The 18,356-nt window shown below is 42.9% G+C and overlaps 1 protein-coding gene across 1 annotated transcript in view; it reads right to left on the bottom strand.

Annotated features, from left to right (window-relative positions):
• Nucleotides 1-18,356, bottom strand: part of KIAA0319 (KIAA0319 ortholog) — a 45,334-nt gene extending 26,978 nt beyond the window's left edge. The window contains exons 1-3 of the mRNA XM_062569903.1: nt 18,283-18,356; nt 7,728-8,500; nt 412-595 (exon numbers count right to left, since the gene is read on the bottom strand). Coding sequence (XP_062425887.1) covers nt 412-595; nt 7,728-8,500; nt 18,283-18,331 — 1,006 coding nt within the window. The 5' untranslated portion in view covers nt 18,332-18,356. The remainder of the gene's footprint in view (nt 1-411; nt 596-7,727; nt 8,501-18,282) is intronic.

Here is an 18,356-nt window from a genome sequence, read left to right as displayed (position 1 = left end):
GAGTTTCTGAAAGGGAGCAGTGTTCTGAAGAGTCATGCCACAATAACAGTATGGCTAGAATGCACCACTCAAACGCAAGAAAACTTCAAGCATTTCTCAGCAAGTATGAAAGTTAACCCATTAAAAAAAATACTCTTAATACCTGATTTTTACTTTGCTGTCTTTACCTGAGCATAACTACCTACTGATATTGGACTTAGTCAGAATTTTACCTCAAAAGCAACTGGATAAGGGGTCTGAAGTTTGCAGTATTACTGCAGGACTATTCACAAAGTGCAGTGATGTTGGATGCAGATAAAGAGAAAAGTCAGTACTAACAACAGGATGGACACCTGACAGCAGTAAAGCCATCCTCACTTGCTGTCTAACCCACAGGTACCCCTCACACCTTCAATTACGTTGAAACATTACCTGCTTTAGCCACAGAAGCAGAAGGCGTGAATTGTTGCATGGGCTCAGATAGCAGAATACTAGTTGGAAGTAGCGCTGTCCCACCTTCAGTGAAATTTCCTGGGATTGTTGTGGGATCCTGGATTTTCTCCCCCACAGCTGAGGAGAGTCCCAAGTTGTCTGAAGGAGGGGAAGGTGTAGGAACCTGCAAGATAAATTGCAGGGGGAAAAAATCATAAATGAGCCATTTTTTACATTTTCAGATTTGTATGTATGCTGTTCCTTAAATAGCATGCAGAATCAGCCTACTAATTTACATTATCAAGAGGTTTTTCTTTGTATACAGAATATCTGTCAAAGGAGGACCATGTTTTTCCATCAAGCTTTCTAAGAAACACTGATCTTTTCCTAACTTTCTAATGCAGAACATATCATCATAATCAAAATGAGGCACCTTGGAATACTACAAAGACTACGAAATCTCAGAGTAATAACAAACAATAACAGCACAGTAGGACAGGTCTAAGCATAATCATAAACCTTTAAAAGTCAAAGGCAGGAAGTCTCAGTTTGGCAAGTATTGTTGTCTTTATGGTGCACACAGATACATAACAGAATATTTTCCTCTTATTACGTCTGCTTAGACCAAGAATCACTCATACTATATTATTTCCTTAGTACTCAAAAATAAAATGCCTTAAATCTCTCCTGTCAGTCACCCAGCAGTAGTGCTGTTCTTGCCATCTCACCTTGTTAGCAATTCAGAACCACAGTAAAGGATGTGGCAGATCACACAGGAAAAACCCAGCACTGTGTTAGCCTTTCCTCATCTTACCTTTCTCTCAGGCCTCCTGCTTCCCCAACACCTTTTGAAGCCATGCTACTCTGAATACACCAATAGTTTTTCCTTATCTGCTTCTCTGAAGACTAATTTCTTACCTAATTTCTAGAGCAAAGCAGTTTGCCAATTATAGCAACTGTGGCACATTAAGGTACCAAATACTGCTATTATTCATACACAAATTCTTAATAGGACAGGATTATCAAGGCTGGTAACATGCACACTCCTGTATCACAGAATTGCTGAAGTTGGTAGAGACCTCTGGAGATCACCTAGTCTAATCCCTCTGCTCAAAGCAGGGGCAACTAGGTTGCTTAGAGCTGTGTCCAGTTGAGTTTTGAACATCTCCAAGGATGGAGACTCCACAGCCTCTCTGAGCAACCTGCTCCAGTATTTAACCACTCTCACAGCAAAATCTTTTACTTATGTTTAAACAGAATTTCAGTTTGTGCCTGTTGTCTCTCATCCGGTCACTGGATACCACTAGGAACAGTCTGGCTCCCATCACCTTTACTCCCTCCCATCAGGGGAGTATTTATAAACACTGGTAAGGTCCCCCTGAGCCTTCTCTTCCCCAGGCTGCAGTCTCAGTTCGCTCGGATTCTGCTTGTGTGACAGATCCTCCAAACCTTAATCATCTCTGTGGCTGGAATTTACTGGACCAGCTCTAGAAGGTCCATGTCCCTCTCATTCTGGGGAATTCACAAATGGACACAGCATTCCAGGTGTGGTCTCACCAGGGCTGAATAGAGGGGCAGGTTTACCTCCCTCAATCTGTTGACAACACTCTGCCTAATGCAGCCCAGGCTGCTGTCGACCTTCTTCGTTGCAGGAGGACATTGCTAGCTCCTGGTCAACTTGTCTGCTGGGACCCCAGGTCTTTCTCTATGAAGCTGCTCTCCAGCTGGTCAGCCCCAACCTGTTCTGGTGCAGGGGGTTATTCCTCTGCATGGACAGGACTTAGCAGCAACCTGTGTTTAACTTCATGAGGTTCCTGTTGGTCCATTTCTCCACGCTGTCAAGGTCCCTCCAAATGGCAGCACAACCCTCTGGTGCATCAGCCACTCCTCCCAGTTTTGTATCATCTGCAAACTTGCTAAGGGTACGCTCTGTCACATTAATGAGGTCACTAACGAATAGGTTAAACAGTACTGGCCCCAGTCAACCACTAAGTACACAGCTAGTGACTATCCTCCAGCTGTGGTACTGATCAAGCTCATGCTGCTGATCACAACTGTCTGAACCCATATTTCAGCTATTTTTCAATCCACCTCCCTGTCCACTTACCTAGTCCACACTTTCTCAGTTTGTCTATGAGGATGTTATGGGAGACAGTGTCAAAAGCCTTGCTAAAGTCAAGATAAAAACATCCACCGCTCTCCTCTCATCCACTGTGCTAGTCAGCTCATCACAGAAGGCAACCAGGCTAGCCAAGCATAATTTCCCCTTTATAAATCAAATCCATGCTGATAAACATCAATACCGTTCTTGTCCTTAATATGTCTAAAAATGGCTTCCAGGATAATTTGCTCCACCACCTTTCCCCTGATTGAGGCAAGGCTGACTGGCCAGTAGTTTCATGGATCCTCCTTGAAGTTAGGACTGACATTTGTTTTCTTCTCATCCTAAGGAACCTCTCCTGATCATCATGACCTTTCGAAGATAATTGAGAGTGGCCCTGTAGTGACATCAGCCAGCTTCCTCAGCACTCATGGACATCGCACGTGGGCCAATGGACTTGTGTATGTCCAGTTTGTTTAAATGTCCCCTAACTTGACCCTCCTCTACCAATGGCAAATCCTCCTCACTCCAGACTTATCCTCTGGTCACTGGGGAATGGGGATTGCTGAAGGCCAGTCTTACTGGTAAAGGCCAAGGTGAAGAAGGTATTGATTAACTTTTTCCATGTCCTTTATCATCAGGTCCTCTGCCCCATTTAGCAGCAGGCCCACATTTTCCCTGGACTTCCTTTTGCTGCTAACGTACCTGTAAAAGTTATTCTTGTTGCTCTTCATGTCCTTCACCAGATCCAGCTCTGGATGGGCTTTGGCTTTCCTAAGCCCATCCCTGCAACTTCAGACAGTGCCTCTGTAGTCCTCCTAGGTCACCTGTCCCTGCTTCCACCCCTTGCACATTTTCTTTCTATGTCTGAGTTTAGTCAGGAGCTCCTTGTTCATCCATGCAGGCTTCCTGCTGCCTTTGCTTGATTTCCTGCTCATTGTGATGGACCGTTCTTGAGCTTGGGGAAGACAATCCTTCAAAACAAAAAATCAACCATCTCCCTTGGACCCTTCTCCTCAAGATCATCCTCCACTGTATTCTTTTAAGCAGGTCTCTGAATAGGCCAAAGTCTGCTCTCGTGAAGTGCAGGGCTGTGGTCCTGCTATTTGCCTTTCCCCTCCCCTCAGGATCCTGAATTCTACTATTTCACTGTCACTGCAGCCAGGACTGTCCCTGATCTTCACATCCCTGACCAGTTTTTCCTTGTCTGTAAGTACTACAGCCCCTCTCCTCATCAGCTCCTCAATCAGTTGTGTCACTGTATTACCAGTACATTCCAGAAACTGCTTGGATTGCTTGTGCCATGCTGTGTTGTCCTTCCATGGCCCCCATGAAGACCAGGCCCTGCAAACATGTGGCTTCCTCCAGTTGTATGATGAAAGCCTCATGAACTTCTTCCTGACCAGGTGGTCTGTAACAGACTCTCACCACAATGTCACCCAGGTTGGTCTGTCCAGCAATCTGGACCTGCAAGCTTTCAGTTGGCTCATCATCTGTCCCCATGCATTCCTGCTACTCTTGCACATATGAGGCAATTTCTCCTCCTCATCTTCCTGGTCTATCCTTTCTAAAGCACTTGTACCCATCCATTGTAGTACGCCAGCCACCTGAGCTATCATACCATGGTTTTGTGATCCGAATGAGATCATAGCTTGCAACTGCTTGCAGATCTCTAATTCCTCCTGTTTTTTCTACCCCATGCTATATGCATCAAGTACATAGACACCCAGATTGGTGATTTCCCAGAAAAGGTATGAGAACCTTCCCCATAATACTGTCCTGTAGGCACTTTATGTGCATACAGATGAGGCCATGCCCAGTACTGTTGACCAAGAAGTCACTCCTGCCCACATTACCCTGCAACCTTTGCTTGCCATCTCCATCCTCATTTGTCTGCCTTCATCATTCCCAGTTTAAATCTCTTCTAGTCAGGTTGAAGAGTCTGTTAACAAAGATGCGCTTACCGTACTTGGTCAGACACATCCTATTTCTTCCTTGATCTTTTCTCAATCCTCAAAGACGGCCCCACAGTCAAAAGAGCCAAATCTCTGTTGTCGACACCAGCTGCACAACCATTTATTGACTCACAGCATTCCTCTGCTTCTCAAGTCCTTCCTGTTCACTGGCGGGATGATCAAGGAGACACCACTTGGTTCCCCATGCCCTTGACCCTCATACCCCTAGAGCCAAGCAACCATACTTGATACATTCCAAGTCTCCCCGGGCAGTAATGTTGCGGTTACAGCAGCAGCAAGGGGTAACAGGCTGAGGGCCAGACAAGCTCAGCAGTCTCTATATCCCAGATCTGAGCCCTCAGCAAGCAGCAAACTTCTGGGGCAGTAGGACAGGTTGGCAGATGTGGGCCTCTGTCCCCCACAGCAGAGAGTCCTCCACCTCCATTACTTGCTACTTCTTTCTGGGACTGCCACATGACTCAAGCTCAGTCTGCTCAGAGACTTCACTGGACACAGCTCCCAGCCCTCCATCCACTACAAAGGCACTGAACCTCTTCTGGAGTTGCAGATCCACAAGGGGAGCAGAAGCCATCCTCCTGGTGCTAGAAGTCATGAGCTTCCAGCCTTTGCAATCATGGTAATCTCCATTTCCCAACCAGATAAGCTTGAACTCTGCCTGTCCCTCTTTCACTATAGATGGGATTTCAGGCTGTTAAGACTGCAGAGTTTCAGAGAAGATCTGGTCAATCCTTCTTGTTACCTCTGATGCTGTAAAATCTGTGACCTCCTCCATAGCTCCTTCATCTGATGATGCAGCTCCTCCACCAGTGTACACTTCCTATAGATGAGGAGACCATATTCCCCTTCCTCAGCATCAGCAAGACATCCCAGGCCCCTGCAGGGCCACATCCTCCCACAAGAGCTCAGACTCTGTTGTTGAGGCCTCAAACATTACAGGGACAGTTGCTTCAGTCAGGGTTGAAGACCACGCCATGTAGCGCATCACTACCATTGCTGAGCAAATACAGGCTGTCCCCACTGGTGTCCCTGTCCCCCCTTTTCTGCACCTTCTGTACAAACTGCTGCATCTGCTGGCTGTACTCTAGACCAGCACTTCTATAGGCCTCTCCCTGGCACCCGCTGAAAGGATGCTTGACCTTCCCTGATCAGGAGTCAGCTGGAACAAAAGCCCAAACCACCATTTGATCAGGAACAGCTCACAAAGCTTGTGAGAACCTGCTTAAAGGTCACAGCCTCCTTTCCTGCAGCAGCAGGCACCCTCACCTTCCTCCAACAGTTCCCAACAGGTTTCAGAAGAAGTTCCTAGAAGGTTTTAGTAGATTGTCCCAGAATGTCTCCAAGTAGAGCCCAGAAATTGCTACATTTACTGGCTGGACTCTGGGAACTGCTTTCAGGGCCTCTCCCTTAGTATCATAACTCTTGGAAGGGAAATGAAGTGCATCTCCATTTTCTACTTTTTCTTGTAGGCTTGCAAGAAGCTGATCATCCTTTGTGGTAATGACACTTGGTATTTGAGCACATACTTTATATGGTGAAAAGGACCATATGACATTTGTCATTTACAGAGTGTTTTATATTAAAGAATAAGCACATATAAATTCAAGAACCTGTAGCATTGTCCCTGCAAACCTTTCCATGTATCTTTAGGTATTGTACAGATACAAATAATTTATGTTATTATTAAGAGTAACTGGTATAAAGACCAAATTAAACTATTTCAAACAAATAGTTTAATAGAAAAAAAATAGACTATTTCTAACAACTACTATATAACAACTCAAATTCAGTAATTTTTAACTTTTCGGATTGTCTTTGGAGTACAATAACATGAACTTCCCAGACACAATAGTCAACATGAAAAATGGCAACCGACAGGCTACTAAATAAAAAGCGCCATAGATTAAACACCTCCATAAAACCTCCAGTCACCCAGAACACCAGTTTATCCAGAAAGAATCTTTCAGATACCATCTCATATGCCCTGAAATAAGCCAGTCTAAAGATGATTCAGCCCCCTAACAATATATACACTTCTCTAGAAAGATATTGGAACTTTGCAAAAGAAATGCTTGTTCCTCACATGTATTTACTACAAGCTCAAAAGAAAATCCATGCTGACCATAGATTTTTGTCACATACCATCCATTACCAAAATCCGATCTGGAAAAATTACTCAACAATCACAAAATATACCCAAAAGTGATTGTACTGTAATGATCCAGTCGACAAGAACACATTCTTTCTAGCTTTCAAAAAAATTCCCTATGTCATCCTTCTCACTGCAGACCAAAGCACAAAAATGACCAGGCAATAAATACAAAACTAGCCAACTTAGCTTCAGATCCATCACTGCTGATGCTATACACAGACAAAAGATCAAAATCTAAGACAATGTAATGCTCATTTCAAAACATGGCATAGCTCATCCAACGCAAGAAATACTCTCACAGGGACCAAGTGAAATTAAGCAAACACCATACACAAGAGTGAACTCATACAGTGAATTATTAAAGGACAGGACCTTCCTGTTTTCAGTAGAAAAACAATCCTTTCACAAAGCAATCGCTTTACATTTGATGTCTCAGTGCTGCTCCTTAAGGGAGACATATAGAGTATTTTCAAAAGATAAGCCTCAAAACTAAAATTTGTAACTCTTCCAGAGACCACAAAAGCCCCCCCATCAAAAAACAAACCTCAGTAACCTCAGTAGATGTTGCCTTTATAGTTTGTTTCAACTTTCCTGGTGATGTCTCCCTGTCCTGAAGGGGCTATAACCCCATTAGTCCCAAAGAATCGAATTAGTTGATACAAATGGAGAACAGCTCCCGGTCTAGGTCACCGGACACTAGATGGTCCGCTAATATTGCTCATCTCACTTTTTCTACTGGGTCATAATAGGATGAGATGTAAGAAACGCAGTATACCGTAAGACTGCCATTATACTAGTTCCAAGCCCACATATCTAAAAATTTCAAAGGAACCCCTGTAGTGTCCTAGAAAGAGCTCTGCTCTTTATCATCTGATAGACAGCGTCCCTCAGTGATTCAGCTGCTTTTTAAGAAAGTCAAAATAACCCACTTCAGTCTTTTCTGTGCTACAGCAGGATTATAAATTGGAACTGCAAGACTATGTTTGTGTTCCCCAGTGTTCAAATCAATAACCTAATCTGATCTGACAAACGAAACAAACTGCAAAGCAGCCACGCTGGACTCTTCCAGCTTCCTGAAGGGCACACATACCTCATTTTGCAAAGCATCGTCAGGTTGCACAAGCAGCTGAGCAGCTGTTTTGCCTTCTGATGTCTTCACTGGGAATGGCGTAACCTCTAGGAGAGGCAACAACCTCTCCGGGGAGCGTTCAGTAACAGGGCTCAGTTCAGAAATGTTTTTATTCAGGACATTTTCTGCCATAGCAGCTTCCTCCTCCTTTTCAGCCAAGTCTTCCTGGTTATCTCCATCATCACCCACTGAAGAGTTGAAGCCATTTTCGCCTGTTACCATCAGGCTCCAGTCAGCATAATCTGTGCTCTCCTTCTGTTCATGTTTGATGCCCATCTGAAAGGGGTCCTGCTCCAATTCCTTATAATCATCTATGTACTCTGGTATCTCCTCAAGGCTGGGATCTTTGCCCAGCAGCGACAGCTCCTTCAGGCTACTCACTTCCTCCGAGGGCTCGTTCTGGAGTCCCACAGAATGGACCATGCTTGGAATCACCTGCCCATAGCCCAGCAGCGATGCTGGCCTCTGAGAAGGCCTCAGCACAAAAGTAAGATAGGACTTAACTGTTTCAATTTTTTTAGGCTCACAGTTCTCTTTGTATTGACAGTTCACGATGTAACAGCGCCGTTCAAACATCCAGGACAAGTCACAACCAGAGAGGTCACAACAGGCTGCCATGCAGTCAGACACTGACATAGCATGGGGAACTCGCATGATTTTAGTGGTTTCTAAGTTGGGAGATATCACTGCACCCGAGTATGTGGCTCCTTCTCTGCACTGCTCACAATAGAAACCTGAAACAATAACACCAATATGAGGCACAAAACTACAACCAAACCATAATACAATGTACTATGACAAAAAAGGCTTATCATAGGGGAGAGATGGATACTAAGCACTTAGTACCAAAAGTACTAAGCTTAAACAAACACATCTACCTTGCACTAATGTCACCACTACTTTTCTTTCAATGTATCCATTTGCAGTAGTATTTGTACTTAGGAGGATTTTTCAATAGGATCTTAATACATTTGTCAAAGTTTCTCTTACTCCCTTGCTATCAATACAAATGCCAGCATAAAGAAAGCAAAGTGGGTTGCCAATATTTAAAAGTAAGAACAGAGTAGGAAACAGAAAAATCACGGGGTACTTCAATTCCCCCTATGGCATTATGAGCAAATGTATGTTTTAAAACAAAACTCAAATAAAATGTAAGAAATAACATGTCAACATTTCACCTGAGGAAGGAGGGAAAAGATCTACATATGAGAAACATCTGCCATCTTATAAACTCCATGAAGGGTCTCCGATGCCAACACAATTGCTGGGCTTAATGTAAAAGCTGGGGCAAAAATATTAAGTTCTAAAACTCCTAGTGCTTTAATCACTAGTTCCTGTGACATTTCAACAGCTTGCTCCAAAGCAGAACATCTTTCCTTCGTAATAGATCTCGCAGTGAAGTTGTGATCTTTAAGTATGACAGCAGAATTATTTCCATAGCACATCACAGACTGAGGGCACGATGTTTTAAATTAAGCACAGATCAACAAAATGCATCTCTCAGTCATTTTTTTAAATCCTTTCCCAAGTGTATTTTTCCTGGTTACATGTTACGACTTCTCTTCAGAATTCCCTTCTCCAAAATGCAATTTGAAGAACCTGGTCATGCTTCAAAAGACTATTAAGTAAAACCGGCACATTTTTCTTAACATGTTTTTCAATTAGACTTGCTCACTCAACTGAAGAAAACAGAATGTCACCACTGTAGAGCTAACACAGTTATGAAAGGCAAAGTTCAATTCTTCCTGTCTGGCAGCTCATTAACAAAGGTGTCAGTGGAGTTTTCTTAGTAGAAATCTCCACTCATGAGGCTCCTCCTATCATGACAAATGACAGCACAGGCCAGGAGAAAAACAGACAGCTTGATGGATTCCACCTCACATCTGTTGAGCTCACAAGGAAGAAGAAAAAAAAAATAAAAATCAAAGAGTAGGAAGAGACCAGCAATGCAGCTTATGCCCAAACACGACTCAGAGCCCTCAGGAGAGGAGGTCACTATCCAAACATAACACTCTAACCAACAATCAGAGCTTTCACCACTTCTGGGCTGGATTGCAGCATGCTTCCTCACAACATATGGTCTATGAGCAGCTTCTGAAATACCTGTAGAGCACAGCACTGCTGGAGGTGAATATATCGCGTGCAAGCTAGTTTTTAAGTTCAATGAAAAAACATACTGCACCAAAGAATATTCCCAGTAACCTAGCCCTAAGGGACAAGCTGGCTGCACAGCCTGTCCTTCAACTACTGACTTCTTTCCCATCTGCACAAACAGCATGGCAGAGAGATGGAGAGCAAGAGACTTCACAATGACTTCGCAGAGCTGGGTATTTGAGGAGGAAAAACAGAAAAACAAACAAACAGTCACTTTTTGACTTGCAAATGCATATATAATTGAATAGAAAGTTGACAAAAAGGATAAATAGCTCCAAGTACCATTCTTCGGTCTTCAGCTACAATTTCATACAGTGCCAGGATGCTGTTTATTCTTCCACTTGACATTTTGAGTGAGAAATCTATCTAGGGAAACACAAACTTAAAATAACTTCTCCTGTTTAGCAACCCAGACAAGATGTATCTTTATCTGCACCCAGGAGATGTTCCAATTTGAGCATTTTTTTCCACATTGTGTATAATTATTTCCTCCACATTCCCATTCACCTCTAACCACATAAGACTGGTAGAGGTCCTGAATTGCCTGATCACTCCTTTAACTGCCCCACACAATTCTCACAGGGCCACCAGAGGAGTTCTGGGTTAAAGCAGAAGGGCAGGAGTCAGGCAGCCCATTTAACCGGTCTGTCACTCTGAAACATATATCCATTTAGTTAATACTGTAAATCAGTGGAAATAGAGGAAATAGGTCTTTGAAAAGGTAAAACAAAAACACAACTCAGCATACTCCCAAGGTAAAGTATAACTTTGAATCCAAATTGCCCAAGTGAGTGCCCTAGCCACAACTTCAGCTTCCTTCTTTTTTCCATATCCAAAATGTCAAATGATCTTGGCTTCATCCTGATGAGGAATGGAAGAATATATAAGCTCCAGAATTTTTGTACAATAGGAAAATTATTTCTCAGCCAATTGTAAAATATATCTAACAGTATGATCCAAATATCAAAGCAATTAAAGTTTCACCACTTGTTTCAGCTAAAGTTACACCTGGCTGAGTTGAAATTCCAACAGCAGCTGCACAAAACTGGAAGAATTAAGGAGGCTACTTCGACCTGACTCTAGGTGTGTCTATTAATTGTTTTCAGATAGTAATATAAGACCTACTTCCAAATAATTGATCTCTAATTTCATTCCCCCTCCCCAATATCCAGTTTGCTAAGGATTCAAGTAATAAATAGCTTAGGATCTCTTGTATTTGCAGAAAATTTCTGCAATACATGAAAGGTAATTTATTAGCACTCATGTCTGCTAAGCCATGACCTCAAATACAGCAAGCACTACCTTATTTTTTTTTTTCCTTCAGTCAGTTGGAAGTGAGAAATTAGACCATTGTTCTGCTCTGGAAAGTAACTGCAAAAATAGGATCAGGAGATTCTAGTTATTGTTTCAGAAGTAAGCATTCATGTTTACCTTTAGAAAGACAGCCTCCCTCAGTTAGTAGTCCTCAAAGACTTCTGAACCATCAACAGCCTAAAAGCTCTGCAAGTCAAGTGTTCCCTTTCCAAAGCACAAGCTGTGCCTTGTTACGTCCACAGTAGAAAAGCACTGACATATCCAGAGACCTAGTTAAGCAAGTAAGTTGCCATTTTTACAAGGTCACACAATAAAGTATAGTTTCATTTTAAAGGGAAGCTAGTGAGTTTACCGATGTCAAGAGCGCTGCAACCCTGCAGCTACATATCCACTACAGTAGGTTGGAGACCTTTCCCAAACCAGGCAGAGGGACTAATTGCAAATCTAATGGAGGCTCCCTGATCTCTCTGGCAGATTCACGGAACAACTAGCACTTGAACAGCTTGGAGGCTAACATCTTTTAATGGGTAAGTAACAAATTGGGTCAGTCTGCTAACAATGGGCCTATCATGGCTGATTACCCCAGTGGAAAGCCCTGCAAGAACAGAACTACTCTACCTCCATGTGGGCTGGCCTGTTTATTTTCCCTCACAGCAAGCCATGCAATAGGTAGAAAACAGAAAGACAGGGGCAGTTATAAATGACACAAGTCAACAGGGAACATGCAAAACAGGAAAAACAAAGCCTTTGCAACAAGAAAAGTTACATTTGACCAGAATCATTTCCCTCCTTCTCCCATTACCTCCTCACTGGCATTCTTTGACCTTTGTAGCACCAGTCTCTTTGAAAGGGCAACCATATGCCTTCAAAGAGGCAGAGCCACTAGGCTTGTGAAATGATTCAAGCTTCCACTGTCCTGGCAAGCATGGGACAAGCTCAAAATCCAAATTGGGATCTACTATATTCCTCAGCCAGCCCAGTCTGATGTTTTATTTGTCATGTTCTAGACCAGCACTCCAAAGCTCTTCAAGAATTTCCACTTTGCCCCACCAATGCTCCAGACTTCTTAATTCCTGGCTGTCCAGAAGCTTGCATCTATAGGGAAGTAAATTTTACACATATAAGCTTTCAGGAGCCACAGACTCAAGTATGAGAAAGACTAACTCAGCATTTGACTACACAGCTTATTCTTGATCACCTTCTGAAAAATGAAAAATAACTTTTTTTTTTTTTTAAGTAGGAAACTCCTATAGCGCACACACATTCATTTATCTTGCCACAGAGCTCATGTGGCACACTTCCTCACAGTTTGTCAGCTTTTGATTTGTGTAAACATGGAAGGCCCTAGAGCAGGTTCCTACAGGAATTGTAAGATTGTCTCTGCATTCTTGGTATCTGCTCTCTCCACTCTACTTAAGGCATGAACTGGTTGCATTCTATCTTTATGGTCAATGAGTTGTATCTATTCAAGTAATTTGTACCTTGTTTGGGAAAATTTTGAGAAGGAAGAGGCTATAGGAACATGAAATGAGTTTTGTTTTACCCTACCAGCATAAGATATTGAAAAAATTTTGATAAGGTTCTAGGAGCAAAGAAAAGAATCTTTTTTTTTTTTTTTTTTTTTTTTTTTTTTTTCGTTGCAGTCTCCTAACGTGAGAGTTTGAATTCCAATTTTCAAGCTAGAGCCAATTTCCACAGCTGAATTATAAACCCCTAAGAAGCAGGATTTAAATCATAAATGCTGACAAAGGCTTAAACTCCAGCAGCTTAATAAGGACCTACAGAAAGTACTATCTTGTAACCAGAAAAGCCAGATTAGTGAGAACTTCATCAACATTTGAAGTGTCATTGCATCAGTTCATTGCATCAGAACTGTACACTATGAATATATTTTCATTCTCCCTTTTCAGGCTGCTCTTAGGTTATTTGGCATTCCCCCTCCATTTCCCCAGAATCTCACTGGTCTTTAAACAGGGATATGTCGGGGATACTAAGAGGTCTTTCAGGCCTCAGTGAGGATGCAGACTGTAGATTCAACACTGCACATGAAGACATGAAGAAGGAGCAAAACAAACAGAGGAAAAATACTAAATTACATAAAGGCAAATCCTTGACATAAAGCTAAGATCAACAGTATACTAATTAGATCTGCAAACAATGAGCTGCAAAGCTTTGGCAGTCCTTACGGTAGCAGTTTGCATGATGTTTATAATTAATTTGTTGTGTCCAGGATCTATCAAAGCTCCCTCATTAGTTCAGCAGACCTGATGGATCTCTCTAAATGCGGTCTTCATTTCATGAATTGCTATCATCCCTCTTTGTCAATGATAAATCACTAACTGCTATTTAAATAGGAAAAAGGGTAAAGAACAACTCTTCAGAACAGCAGGTTAGATGAGATTTCCCAAGAAGTTGAAATTTCATGGAGGTTAAGGCCAGATGAGATTGTGCATATGCTCACAATCCAGACGTGCCCAAACTGCAGACCATGTCAAAAAAATTTATCCAACCTGCAGCCTCTTAATTCTCTGTCTCTGCCCAAGAACCTCAGAGTTTTCTCTGTTACGGGACTGAAGTCCCTGAAGTGCTCCTACATGTGAGCATCCAAGCATGCTGAATCATGCAACAGAAACGCTCATCTGTCCCATCAGTGACACTGGATATTTGCAGTTAGAGACCGGAATGGCAGGTTCACATCTGTGGCCCTCAAGTCCCTCTATAAAGAGGTGCCTGACCATTTCATAGAATCGGTAAGGTTGGAAGGGACCTCTGGAGATCAGCTAGTCCAACCTCCCTGCTCAAGCAGGGTCACCTACAGCATGGTAGACAGGGTTGCATCCAGGCGGGCCTTGAAGATCTCCAGAGGAGGAGACTCCACAACCTCTGGGCAACATGGTCCAGTGCTCCGTCACTCTCACAGGGAAGAAATTCCCCCTCACGGTCAGGTGGAACTTCCTGTGGTTCAGTTTTTGCCCACTGCCGCTTGTCCTGTCACACAGGACAACTGAAAAGAGTTTGGCCCCATCCTCTTGACACCCTCCCTTCAGGTGCTTGTACACATTGATAAGATCCCCCCTCAGTCTTCTCTTCCCCAGGCTGAAGAGGCCCAGCTCTCGTAGCCATTCCTCAGAGGGCAGATGCTCCAGCCCTCTGATCATCCTCGCAGCCCTACGCTGGACTCTCTCCAGTAGCTCCATGTCTCTCTTGTACTGGGGAGCCCAGAACTGGAGACAGTACTAGAGATGAGGCCTCACCAGGGCTGAGGGGAGGGGCAGGATCACCTCCCTCCACCTGCTGGCAACACTCTTCCCAGTGCACCCCAGGAGACCATTGGCCTTCCTGGCCACAAGGGCACATTGCTGGCTCATGGTCAACTTGTCATCCACCAGCACTCCCTGGTCCTTCTCTGCACAGCTGCTCTCCAGAAGGTCAGCCCCCAGCTTGGACTGCTGCCTAGGGTTATTCCTCCCTACGTGCAGGACTCTGCACTTGCCCTTGTTGAACCTCAGGAGGTTCCTCTCCACCTAGCTTTCCAGCCTGTCCAGGTCTCTCTGAACGGCAGCACAGCCCTCTGGTGTGTCAGCCATTCCTCCCAGCTTGGTATCATCAGCAAACTTGCCGAGGAGGCACTCTGTCCCCTCATCCAGGTCACTGATGAATCAGTTGAACAGGATGGGAGCCAGTACTGAGCCCTGGGGGATGACACTAGCCACAGGCCTCCAACTGGACTCCACACCACTGATGACGACCCTCTGAGCTCTGCCTTTCAGCCAGTTCTCAACCCACCTCACTGTTCACTCCTCTAACCCACACTTCCTGAGCTTATCTAGTAGGATGATTTCCAACAGAGATGCTGGACAACACGAACTGATCTCAATCATCATTGGGCACTATACCCTCTAGTCTCTCTGGAAAGCAGGTAATGCCTGTCAACCAGAACATATTACTAAAACAACCTCTCTGGGCATTAAAGCAACAAAGAATCCACTGGGTCCCCAGATCATTGGTTCCACTGTTATTTATCCAAGTCTCAAAGTGTCCTTTGACACTCGTGCTCTGTGTTTCACAGGTCAGTACAAGGGAAGAAAAAGGTATTCATCTTCTTCCTCACAAAGCTCAAGCCTAATAGAAGGAAAGTATACTGAAAATTGACGGCTTGCAACATACTCTAGGGGAGTGTGTTTCTAAATAAAGAAAGGGATACTGGCAACACCTAACAAAGATGCTGGTAGGTCACGTAACAAATGGCAGGGCTGCATGAAGAAAAACAGGTGACTAGAGCACACACCTGTAACTACAGTTACCTACCAAACCCTCTTTGTGTTTTAGTTGGAATGACTGACCTCAGAACAAAGCACCCCCATAGCAACACAGAGCATCTGAAAGCTGAGAGTCAGCCAGTAGGGCTTTTATTATATCTGTAGGAATGCATTTCAGTAAAACTATTCTGCAAAATCTGCTTCAAATGCCAGATTAGAATATGCCTATTCAAAAGGAGAGCTACACTGAATTTAATCCAAGGTGTTGGATTCCCAGTTGCAAACTAAACTGGGTCTGTGACATAAAGCTGTGACTTCTCTCAGTGATAGATCTGTGCATAAACTAACTCCAGATGAAATAGCAGCTTATATTTTATATTTATATGCACAAATACAAGATTTACTTTTTGAATGCATTAGTACAACACCTATTGATTTTTATAAGTGGCCAGAATACTTGAAATCTATTTCAATATAAGATGATTTCATCAATGAATGGATGCAATCCAGTGCAATTAGACTGCATTATACAGATACCTTACATGGAACAATTACAAGCTTTATCCAGAGGCCTGGGAAGTCAGTCATCCTAATTGCATGATACGCTGAGTGACAGAGGCAGCATACAAAAGCACACCTGTAACGCACCGACACTTATTGCCACATCCAGCTTGAGTTTCCTGAGAGGTACCAACATTAATCAAGGTCACTGGTAGAGCTCAGGATCCATTAGGTAAATCTGCCTGCTGTTCTAGTGTTGGGCTGCTTTTCTTGGAAAAAGACACTATCAACCAAAGCCATCATGCACACAAAAAAATGGATCAAATTAACAAATTCTGTCTAAATAGGAGAAAGTAGTCCGCCTCAATTCCTTTGACAAACCACTGCATATTCTTCAAATCACCTTCTGAAGACATTCACTCCTGAGCCCCAGTTTCTCTGTTCTCTCAAGGATGCAATGTCAAGCCTTTCTTACCAAGTCAGCTTTATCATTAACTTAGTTAACACAATTGGCAAGTAAATTTGGTTTAAAAAAGAAAAGGGGGAAGGGTTGGGGTTGGAGGTCTTAAAAGCTTACTCCTTTCTTCTTGCATTTCTCCCCTCTCCCTCCAGCTTTTTTTCCCTTAAAAAAAAAAAAAAAAAAAAAAAAAAAGTAGGTGTCAGAGGCACAATTCTATGGACAGAAAAAACAAAAACTGCAGAATGAACAGCCAGCAGTTTTATTAGCCTGAGACAATTCACCTTGAAGCTTTCACAAAAACAAAGTCCTTCTGATATGACAAAGATGAGCATCTACTGACGTATTACAGCAAACGTCCTGGAAATCAGCAGGTCCCTTCCACTTTAATCAGAGTTGATCTTAGTTGCATGGAAAACACCAGCAAATTATCAAGGTAGAAATAAACAAAAGGATGAGTGATAGTAAGATGTATTGCCCCCTAAACATTTTGTGCCAATGCCCAAGATATGGAGAGAGGCTTGGAATACAACCAGCAGTCTGAGTGTAATCGCCTTGTTCTTAAATAAATCAAGAAAACATGGCAAAAATGCAACCAAAGAATGAAAGCAAAGCTTTCTATGTACACATGGCAAGTATCTTAGCCTGCTAACAATTAACAGCATTACTGAATGTATAAGTTGTGACATTCTTTAGAAAAAGAATTCAGTATTCACCACATATGAATACTTCTCATTATTTTTTTTTATTAAGATACTGCCATGGACTCTATAAGCAGGCACTCAGTGATATCTCACAGGAGAGGATTTTATTTGCTAGTTTATAAAAAAAAGGCATGCACATATTGCTTACAACACAAAATAACAGCGCCACCATTTCTTCAAATGCTTTGCACTATCTGCAGTTAATGCCTATCTCTGTTCCCCATCATTTCCAAATTCTATAGCCAATTTAACCTTCAGCATATTAGCAAGGATCACCCTCATTAAACTGCCGATCCTGTTAGTATCACAGGAGATGAAAGCCAGGTAGTTGGGAATTATTTTTTCAGTTCCTGCTAATACAGATACTCCCAGCATCTCCACAGCCAGAATTCAAAACATTGCCTTCTAAAAAATAAAGCTCATGTTTGTATTTATTGCTCTGTAGCTTCCACGTCAAAATCATTGGATTAAGTTTCCCTGTAACAGAGGCAGTATTAAGAATCATCACCATTCTTCATCTGTCTGATTATGGAAATAACTTACCTACAGCCAACTGTTAACTATTATGGATGGAAGCAGAAACTTACAGTATTTCCTTGTGGTGTTTGAAAAGAATTATAATTTGCTTGAACAGGGGATGGAAGTGGGAAATGAGAACAAATGCTTTTCAGCTACTTGTACATGAAGGGCCTTATGTCATTTTAGAAGTTAGTGTAGAACACAAGTTTTCCATACTTGTTCTGCTGATGCCTCTGATCTTCCCATCTCAATACACCCTTCTTTCTTCTTTATTGCTATCAGTAACTCCTAAATTACAGCTGCCTCAGAAGAGAAGAGGGAAAAATCTCCTGGATCTCTCCCCCTACCCATTCTTGCCCTGCACATCTCCTCTGAAACTGCCGAAGCAGAGCCCTGTAGAAATCGCTACAAACAGCCACTCAGAACTGCCCTCCTCCACCGCAACTAACTCCCCATTAAGAGGCCAAACCTTATGAGAGCTTTTCCATCAAGAAGCCACAATATTTCCCAGCTCTTGGCTTATTCATATTGCATTGACAAATCCATACACACTCCAGGAACATTTGCTTCACTTGTTCTGCATGACTCACACACAAGTAAACTCCTACCTGTTATTGCCCATAGTAACAGGCAGAAAATACCAAGTCCAAATGCCATGTTGCACCAGGAAGGCAGTGACAAC

The sequence above is a fragment of the Rhea pennata genome, chromosome 2, assembly GCF_028389875.1.
Source record: "Rhea pennata isolate bPtePen1 chromosome 2, bPtePen1.pri, whole genome shotgun sequence".
NCBI classification, from domain to species: Eukaryota; Metazoa; Chordata; class Aves; order Rheiformes; family Rheidae; genus Rhea; species Rhea pennata.
Note: the sequence above shows the minus strand (reverse complement) of the source record. Positions and strands in the feature narration are given on the sequence as shown.